We start from the raw sequence: 10,399 nt of genomic DNA, 5'->3' as shown, positions 1-10,399 counted from the left end.
AAAGTTTTTTCCCCTTTCCGTACCTTGCACTGTGGGGATTCAGTCTGAAGGGCTTTGGGTATTGGAATCATTGAGCTCCTTTCCTGAGGGGACAGAGTGTTTGGGGCGTTATCCTTGCTCTGATAAATTAGGAAAGAATGTTCATAAAGTGTGGCATTTGAACATGCATCATGTAATAGCTCCTTGAACACCAACAGTTTTCTGATATGAAGAACTAGGTAATGCAAGCAGATTTTTTTTTAATTTAGATAAATAGAAGTTTATGTAATGATGAAAAGTAACTGCTTATTCATTTGGAAGTGAATTTTTTTTTTTTGAGGTGAGAATATGAGTCACCTTCTAAACATGAAAATAAGGATTTGTTCTTAGAAAAAGATAGAGACAGAATATACTAGCAGTTACTGACAAACTGTATTTATCTTGTTTTAAGAACATTTGAAAACTGGAACGACAACCTGGGCCACAGAGGGTGACAGTTATTCCGGGAGTCAAAACGGAGAACCATGAGCAGCGACTGGCCGCCTCCCGCGGCTGCGCAGCTCTGCTATGAGCACCTGAACGGATCCTGTGTCAAAACCCCCTACTCACCCGGCCCCCGCCTGATCCTGTACGCTGCGTTCGGCTCTGGAGCTGCCCTGGCTGTGTTTGGAAACCTCTTGGTGATGATTTCAATTCTCCACTTCAAGCAGCTGCATTCTCCAGCCAATTTTTTGATCGCCTCCCTGGCCTGTGCGGACTTCTTGGTGGGGGTGGCTGTGATGCCCTTCAGCACAGTGAGGTCCGTGGAGGGCTGCTGGTACTTTGGGCAGCGCTTCTGTCAGTTTCACTCCTGTTTTGACGGGTCGTTCTGTTATGCTTCCATCTACCACCTGTGCTTTATCTCTCTCGACAGGTACCTGGCGGTCACTGACCCCCTGCTCTATCCCACCAGGTTCACTGCCAATGTTTCTGGCCTGTGTATTGCCTTCTCCTGGCTTTTTTCCATTTTTTATTCTTTTTCCCTTTTTGGCACAGGTGCGAATGAAGCTGGGCTGGAGGATCTAGTAAGTGCTCTCACCTGTGTGGGTGGCTGTCAAATTGCAGTGAATCAAAGTTGGGTATTGGTCAATTTCCTATTATTTTTCCTTCCCATGCTTGTGATGATAATTGTGTACTCCAAGATCTTCCTCATTGCCAAACAACAGGCAAGAAAAATTGAAAGTGTGAGCAATAAGACTGTGAGATCCTCAGACAGTTACAGAGACAGAGTGGCCAAGAGGGAGAGAAAAGCAGCAAAAACGCTGGGCATTGCAGTGGTAGCATTTCTGATTTCCTGGCTGCCATACTTTGTGGATTCAATAATTGATGCCTTCCTGGGCTTCATCACCCCCACATACATTTATGAAATATTGGTTTGGATTGCTTATTTTAACTCAGCTATGAACCCCTTGATTTATGCTTTCTTTTATCCTTGGTTTCGAAAAGCCATCAAATTAATTGCCACTGGCAAAGTCTTGAGAGAGAATTCTTCAACAATACATTTACTTTCTGGCTAAGTTCATATTTTAGATTGAGGAATTGAAAATAGATTCACAGTGAAGCTACTATTGGGGAGAAAAAAATTGATCATAAAAGTGCAATATCTTCTAACGTAAAATAATTAAATTGTGGTTCCACTTGGACCCAAACACTAAATTCAGGTTCATAGCTCTTTGGTAAATGTGACATTAACACCCATTTGTGATGGGAACAGCATGCCCTTGGAGCCAGAAATGGCTGGAATGCAGTACCAACTCTGCCATTTAATGCTGTGATCTTGGGCAACTTAGCTGTTTCTGAACTTCACTGTATTTCTCTCGTTCAAAATCCCTCTCCTGTAGTATTCATGACAAAATTTAAGATAACACATGTAAAGGATGTAATATATATTTGTTATTTTAAATTCTCCCTTTAGTTACCTCATAATAGTTCAATCCCTGCCTATATCTTTTCTTCTTCCCTTTGAAATATTTTTCTATGAAAATGTAGATACAATCATGAGATACTTAGTGAGGTGGTGGCTTCTTAAGAGGGCAAAGAGGACATCTGCACTGTCCTGTGTTGAGATTTGCAAGCCCCAAATTGTGATTTTAGAATCAGGTAAAATCAGTCAAGATCGCACTGTTAACTACAATATCAATCAATTATTTACAATGGGATTGATAGCTGGCATTATTTACAATGGGACTGATAACATTCATTTATTCAGTGAGCTCCTTCCTCATGAGTAAGTCTGCTCATAAAATCACATTATCGTTCTGAAGTTTTACCAGTTAGCATATGTTTAAAACAAGGATTTTAATATTGTCATTCATTATGTTACTTTATTTTTGAATTAATTTATTTTGTATTCACTTAAGTGTACATTGTTCTGAAAATTATTTGCAGTGATTTTTGAGGATACACTTGAAAGCATAACTTAAAAATATGTTCAAAAGAGGAAACTGGAATGAGGGGCATAAAATGAAACCAAGACAGATGCTGCAAATTGCATTTTCTTATGACTCATAAACTTGGTTCCAAGGCCAAAAATGGGAAATGAATTAGTTATGCAATTCATAGTGGACACATTAAGCCAGTTATTTCAGAGAATTGTTCTTGGTATTAAGTGGGTGCTGTAGGTCCATGAACAATGTAAGTGATTCACTTAATTCTATTCTAGTTTTAGTGTCTTTTTGCAATTAGACATCAAGATTTTAAAATCAGATTACTCTATCTTTGGTGCAAGAGTAAATTTATATCAAAACATTCTTGCTATATTTAAAATTTTTTTAGCTTAATGTAAAACAACATTATCCATTAGCACATCATTTCTATTATTACAGATCCTTTAATTGTAAAGATATACTTTCCAGAAATAGTGTATTTTTTCTGATTATACGGATCTTGTGAGAAACTCTCATCTTTATCTGGTATTACCAATAATTAAAGGTAAAGATTAAGGATAAATTAGCAGTTTATCCACAATTCTTTAGTTCTAACACCGAATATAATAAATTTGTTTTGATTCCTGAGGTTCAGGATAGCAACTTTTTCTAATCCTGTTTTGAAAGGTATTGATGGAATAAAATTTATGTTTTGACAAGAAAATTTAAGCATCACATACTCCCTGCCCGTGTTGGGATCTCCCTGATGTGCAACGAGCCTCTGTATTATGTCTTAACCAGACTTCCTCCGAGCAGGAATGCTTGCTCAACTATAAAGATCAGTTTTCTCCTTTTCCTGATGCCAGCAGTGTAACTCCTTACAAGATAAACTTCCTTTCCCCCAGTTCCCGTAAGAGGTCATGGTGACCTGTTGCTTGCTTAGTATGTGCTTATCTGGACTATGTATCTTTGGTGAACTTTATGTAAAATGTCAGTCTGTCATTTTGATGTATGATCCTTTCTCTCGAAAATGTACATGACTGTGCTTTGTGATAGGCTGTCTCCCATATTATAATCCTCAGGATGCCTCAAATAAAAGTCTCTATTTCTTCCTTAGATTGATTATTGATTAATGTTTTTCATTTTAAAGATAAAAATGCTAAAATCAAAATGTTTAAGAAATCTGGTGAATATTATAAAATTTCTAGAATCAAATAAGCACTTCTTATAGCTACTTCAATACATTTACACTTGTCCTTTTTTTTAGTGGCCTTTCTAAAATGTTAGACAAATCATCTAACTTTGCCACTTCCTTTCCTAGAGCAACATACTATTCTATTTTTATAAATGTTTGAAGACTTGCATTATAAGGAAATAAGCTTCTTCCCTCATTACTCTCTTCTGTGAATTAATCTGGTCATGTAGGGGGCTAGTCTCTTGGATTTGCTTCAATGAACATTTATTGAGTGCTTCTGGTATGCAAAGCATGAGCTTTGGAACTGGAAGGATATAACAATAAAAACAATTTAAACCTAAGAATACTTTATCTAAGTTATGAAACTCTCACTCTGTGCACGGGACTGCCTCACCTGCACTAACACAATCTTCACAACAACGCTATGAGCCAGGGAATAGCATTACTACGTCATATTATTATTATTTCTATTTCATAAATGAGGAACTTGAGGCATGGAGAGGTAAGTTACATATCTAAGGCAGTGTTACTTGTTAAACAAGAGAACTGGAGTTCACACCCTGAGAGTCAGCGAGTAAGTCAAGTAACCACTAACTATTCCTCCCTTCTGTGGCCCAGACACTGCAGTCAAGTTGTTGACAGCAATACAAACACAAGGTTTTTACACAAATTTCTATAAAGGAAAAATTTGATCATCATAAAGAAAAGTATTAACAAAGTTCTTTGAGAAATGGGGACATTGGAGGAAGTAATTGATTTGCTATGATATAAAAATTTTTAAATAAAATTTTAATATATTGTTTTCTAATCAGCCTTACTTCTTCATTATTGAAGTTTTATTTTATTGTACAAGATTTTCCCCCCTGAGGCTGAGTGGAGGGTCATTCGAATAAACTATATCTTAACTACTAAGGGTAATTATTGGTCTGCCCATCAGGAAAAATCATGTTCTTATTGTTTTATATTATTTAGTCATTTGGTCCTTTTGTGCCCTTTCTCCACACAAATCACTTCTAAGCATTGAGATTAAAGGTTTTGTTTAACTTTTTTCTGAGGGTATTATCAGTTCATTATTATGAGTAACAATATGATTACATTTGCAATTTTTATTGAAATGTAGTTGACATACAATATTATCTTAGTATCAGGTGTACCACATAGTGATTTGATGTTTGCATACAATATTAAATGATCACCATGATAAGTCCAGTAACCTTCTGTCCCCATGTGAAGGTATTACGTTCTTCACCATATTCCTTGTGCTCTATATTGCATCCCCATACGTTATTTATTTTATAGCTGGAGGTTTGTACCTCTTAATTCCCTTCACCTATTTCATGCCCTCCTAACACCTTCCCTCTGGCAACCACCTGTTTGTTCTCTGTATCTATGAGTCTGTTTTCATTTTATGTTGTTTGTTTTGTTTGTTTTTTAGAATCCACATATAAGTGAGATCACACAGTATTTGCCTTTCTCTATCTCACATATTTCACTTAGTCTAATATCTTCTAGATCCATCCATGTTATCACAATGGCAAGAAAGAAACACATAAGCCTAACTTCAGTGCACAGATAAGAACAGAGATGTGTATTGGTACTACCAATTTTAATATATTTATTTCTTCACAGACATTTTAAATTATAGAGATAAGTTACAAATGAAATTCCCGCCCTGTACACACACACTGTCTATTATACATAAATTTAGACTTTGTAAAAGCATACATATATGGGGGCCACATTACTTATGCTGTTTTATAATCTGGGTCAGAGTTTTCTGGTTTTGTTTTAGTTTTAGTCAAAAAAATATACCGTGTTTGTCTTCCCTTGTCAACGAATACAGAACTTCTTAGCACTGTTTATTGGCTTCAGAACATTCTATTGCATAGGTGGATCATTTTTATTTAACTTACCCCACATTGATCTAGGTGTTTTCCAGTTTGTAATTAACAATAGTACAATGAATGTGCTTGTCATGTTTGCTTCCTTGATTGACTCTTTCCTTAGGATTACTTGTCAGAAATACAAGTACAGAAGCAAGTGACATGCATGATTTAAACTTTTACATAAATATCTTCATTCCGCTCGGAGAGAAGATACTAAATTATATTTTCCCTAGATGTATGTGAGCATGCTTTCCTCTCATGAGAATGCTTAATTTCCTGCTTTCTAATTACTATCAGTTATTATTGATTCTTCTAGAATTTGCCAATTTGAGATATCAAACTTATTACATTTTATAAGCATTTCTGGATTATTTGTACATTTGATATTTTAATGTATTTATTTGGCCTACCTCTGTAAAATTGCCTATTTATTTGTTTAGTGAGATATTTGTCTCCATCTTACCGTTTTATAAAAGGCTTTTGCATTTTTAAGTCTCCTAACCCCTTTCTGTCATGCATGCTGTGGATCGTTTCCAAGTTAGTCTTTTTAGTTTCTTTCCATAACATGGTTTTGTTTTCCTTTGAAGTTTAAAAATTGAAATTTAGCGCATGAATCTATATGGATTTTGTGCTATGATCTCACCAATAAAATCATAAAAGAGATATTATCTTCTAGTTTTAACATCTGGAAGAAATCAGTTTCGATTTTGTGAAATACATGAAGCAAGACACAAGAATTTTTCAAAAAGTTATATATCACTTCCACATTTCTAAATTATCCCCTTTTTTCTAATAACTTAAATAACAGTGTTGTTTTTATCATGGACAATGTATAAACTCAAAATAGTGTTATTGAGGGGAAAAAATGACAAAGTTGCCCTCTATCAAGACTGGAAGATAAAATAACACATCTCATGGAATGAGAAAACAATTACTTAAAAAGATAATCACTTTGCAGAAACTGTACCATTTGCTCCCAGTTATTCCCAAATTACGAAATATCCTCCCAAATATAAAATATGATTCTTATCCTCAGTCTGAAATGGTTGAGGGGTATGGCTAGAGACCTTTAGGAGCTCCAGAAATACCAGACCCCAAGACACAAGGTGCTCAAAATGAAAGTAAACCGAGCCCAAAGAAAGACAGGGAAAATATGACATTAACAGGGAACATGGAATAAAAAAAGCTTTGAAAGTGGAAAAAAGATAAGTTTGGTAGGAAAGGTAAGATGGATACAGGAGGCCTGAAAGAGAGAAATAAATAACAAAGTGTGCAGATTTAAGGAAACTAGAAAATATGATCACTGGGTCAAACATTAGTTAGTACATATGTTTCTATCAAATGCTCAACGATGTTTACTTCACCAAAAAGATAAAAATATAAACAAACGTGATGCTACTGAAATTGAGGTACCATTTCTCCTCCCTAATTTAATGGAACATTTTCAAGCATTGTATTTCATGTCATAATTCCAGATCAAGTTCCAATTTTTCAAATCATCAATATGAAATTTATGCTTGTTTAGAAATTAATTTTATGACTGATGAACTCTCCTTTAATATTGGCCAGTTTGATAAGTTTTATTGTTTAAAAAAAAAGCAATAGTCTGATGAAAACTAATCATAAGGAAATTTTTGACAAGTTGGGAGGCAGTAGGAAATTTTGTAAGAAAAAAAGAAAGAAAATCAAAGACAACAAAGATGTTTTCAGGCTACAAAGGGAAGAGTTAATGGAATAAAAGGAAAAAGGGAGGGAGGAAAGTGTCTTCAGGGAATGGGGTACAGTGAGTTCTGCAGCAGTTAGCAAACAGGGATTTAATATTTACTAGCCAAATAAATGTCCTTAGAGAAGTCACAGGGAAAAGCATAACTTAACAAGACTGAAAATCATGCATTTATCCAATTAAATTTGAAAAGCAATTTGCTTTCTCCTCATTAACAGTCTTACTTGATTTTTATAAACTCATTTCATTTGGAAAATGTAAAGATAGCTTCAGTTTCCTCAGTCCAAAGGCTTACATTTGTTCAGAGAACAAATTCATGCTTGCAGAACTGTTCTTGAACACTTGACCACTCACAATAACTTTTATGGCTTTCCTAAACCAAGGATAAAACAAAGCATAAATCAAGGGGTTCATGGCTGAGTTATAATAAGCACACCAACAGCAAATCTCATAAATATAGGCAGGGGTTATGAAGCCCATAAAGGCATCAATTAATGAGTCAATACTATATGGTAACCACGAAACCATAAATGCTATGACCGTGATACCCAGGGTTTTAGCTGCTCTTCTCTCTCTCTTGGCCACTCTGGATTTATAACTGTCTGATGATGATTCTGTTTTGCTACCAGTATTTTCAATCTTTTTAGCTTGTTGTCTAGCGACAAGAAAAATATTACCATAGAGAATTATCATAATAAGAGTGGGTATAAAGAAGGATAGAAAATCTATCAACACCCAGTTTTGATTTACAACTGCCTGACAACCTCCCACACAGTTGAGGGTGCTAGATAATTCCTCTAGCCCATCATCAGAGGCACCTGTGTAGAACACGGCGCCGCTGTAAGTCAGGGGCAGAACCCAGGAGAGGCTGATGCATATCCCTGACACAGACACTGTGAACTTGGTGGGATAGACCAGAGGGTCTGTAACAGCAATGTACCTGTCGATAGAGATGAAGCATAAGTGGAAGAGAGAAGAGTAACAAAATGCCGCATCACAGCATGTGTGGAAAGTGCAGAAACTTCGCCCAAAGTACCAGCAGCTCTCCACAGTCCTGACCATGCTGAAGGGCATCACAGTCACTCCCACCAGAAAGTCAGCACAAGCCAAAGAGGCGATGAGAAAATTGGTTGGCGAGTGCAGCTGCTTGAAGTGAAGGATGGAAATCATCACCAGGAGGTTTCCAAACGTGGCCAGCAGAGCCCCAAAGCCAAACACCGTGTACAGAATCACCCGGGGTCCTGACGAGTAGGCAGTTTTTACACAGGACCCGTTCACATTCTCATAGCAGAGCTGGGCAGCTGCTAGGGGGGACGAGGTGCTGCTCATGACGCTGTCCTTTACATCCGGAGAATTCTGTCCTTCTCAGTTTTCACAGGGTATAGGATTCTGATTTTCAGTACTCCTGGGGGAAAAACATACATACACTGGGATGCCTGAAGAAACAAGATATTAATATAATTGTTTTTCCAACTTTCCATTTTATTACAAATCTCAAGTGTATTCCATAACAAACTAAATACATCAAAATTATACTGTACAAGCTTACTGGAAGTTAATTTCAACTAACTCATGCTTGGTTCTCTTAATTTCAAAAAATTCCCTTTTAGTCATAAATTTTTTGTTTGTTTGTTTAACTCCAGAGTTCCTTTTTGCAACAAGCACTGATGTGGAAAGTAATATAGAGTTAAAGCACCATCTCTTGTTAGGTTTATTTGCATTACTGCCTAAAGCACGCAGTCCTTCCTGATAAATACATGCCATCAATGGGAAAATCCCTAGAGGAAATCCCTATAGTGCAAGGTGTGAACTTGGAAGGTTATTTTCAATAGTGATTATTAAGAAAGTTATTCTACAAAGCAACTCTTCACATTCAGTTAGATTAGCCATTATGCTTCTTCGGCCAAAGATTTTTTTTTCCTTAGACATGAATATATGAACACAAATAGTGAAAAGTATTACAAATATGAAAGACAATTGCTTGTGATAGTTCAGGAACCATCTAGACGGGCAGGTGTAGACAATGGAGTTCCCATGAACAGAGTAAGACAAAAATGCTGCTTCAATATTTGTAGAATTTAATATAAATATACTAGGAAAAAGGAAATAGGAAAGGAATGAGACAATAGCTGGGGTTTTCTAGCAGAGGGAAACTTAATGAAAAAGAAATATTATGCCAAAACTAGAGAAAGGGAGGGAGAGACAAAAGTCTAGCTGTGGCCTGGAAGCAGGAAGCTTCAGGGAGGCCTGAAGCTCGTTCCAGAAACAACCTGCACAGATTCATAGATCTCCATGAATCGGTTTCTAAAACAAAGAGCTAGATAGCTCCAAATTTTCTGCCAGCTCTAATTTTCAATTATTCTATTATAGCTAATTCTTAGGATATTTGGTCAATATTCTTTCCCTATTTCACCTGTTCATCACAACTTTCAGGGCCCAGTTTGGGACAGGTTTAGAAATGCAGCTGAAACCAACAGGATCCAAACAAGCTGAGAGCCTCCTGAATTGATTCCAGTAACTGGAATGTGTCCTCAGGAAAGAATCTGCCATCTGATCAATTGCATTGTAACCTGTCAGCCGGAAGCATCGACTTATAAATTGGAAAGAGTTAAATTCATTAGAGGTAGAGAAAGAAGCAGCAACCAGTAAGAATATGTTTGCACAGCTAGGAATGCTGCGGCTCAGACTCAACAGAAAAATAGACACAGCGTAGCAAAATATTTCATAGAAAACAGGGAAATAGGACGGGAATTGAAAATAGTACCTTGTTTCAAAGAGTAATCCCAATAAAAGAATGAGAAAGAGCAACCAATGTTACAGATTAAGGATCCTAAATCCTGGGCATGACAGTGGAGCTCTGTGATTTGGGGCAAATTGTTAATATTCTCTGGATTTGCCATCACTGAGTGAGATACAAAAGACCCTAGCACAGATTATCAGTAAGTATGCAACTGCTTGAAAAGGAAAATCAGCAGATAATTCTATTTTCTTGAAAGATAAAGTACCTCCTTTCGGAGATCTCTGGGACAAAATCCCCTCTGATTTTAGTTTGAAAAAACCATCAACTTATTTTTTTTTCTCCTTACTAAGATTCTAATCTGTGGACTTGAAGACTCTTCTCTTTTTGTGTTCACTGTTAAAAATGTTTGGCCGAATCTCTGACCCCCTTAGCAAGTGTGTGTGTGATTGTGATGGTGATATACATTTTAGC

The 10,399-nt window shown here is 36.5% G+C and overlaps 2 protein-coding genes across 2 annotated transcripts; one reads left to right on the top strand and one right to left on the bottom strand.

The window, feature by feature from the left end:
• Positions 1-448: 448 nt before the first annotated feature.
• LOC105077431 (trace amine-associated receptor 7a-like) lies at positions 449-3,328 on the top strand. The gene has a single exon (XM_074368929.1). The coding sequence runs from the start codon at positions 504-506 to the stop codon at positions 1,533-1,535; it is 1,032 nt and encodes a 343-aa protein (XP_074225030.1). The 5' UTR covers positions 449-503; the 3' UTR covers positions 1,536-3,328.
• A 4,151-nt stretch (positions 3,329-7,479) lies between these two features.
• On the bottom strand, positions 7,480-8,517 carry LOC105077229 (trace amine-associated receptor 6). Its single transcript, XM_010965569.1, has one exon. The coding sequence runs from the start codon at positions 8,515-8,517 to the stop codon at positions 7,480-7,482; it is 1,038 nt and encodes a 345-aa protein (XP_010963871.1).
• Between the last annotated feature and the right edge of the window lie 1,882 nt (positions 8,518-10,399).

This window comes from Camelus bactrianus, chromosome 8 (genome assembly GCF_048773025.1).
Source record: "Camelus bactrianus isolate YW-2024 breed Bactrian camel chromosome 8, ASM4877302v1, whole genome shotgun sequence".
Taxonomy (NCBI): domain Eukaryota; kingdom Metazoa; phylum Chordata; class Mammalia; order Artiodactyla; family Camelidae; genus Camelus; species Camelus bactrianus.
The sequence above is the reverse complement of the archived record's forward strand: the minus strand, read 5'-3'. Positions and strand labels throughout refer to the sequence as shown.

Bases quoted from the DNA above. Each gene is read 5' to 3' on its own strand.
- LOC105077431 (XM_074368929.1), top strand. From the start codon at position 504: ATGAGCAGCGACTGGCCGCCTCCCGCGGCTGCGCAGCTCTGCTATGAG.
- LOC105077229 (XM_010965569.1), bottom strand. From the start codon at position 8,517: ATGAGCAGCACCTCGTCCCCCCTAGCAGCTGCCCAGCTCTGCTATGAG.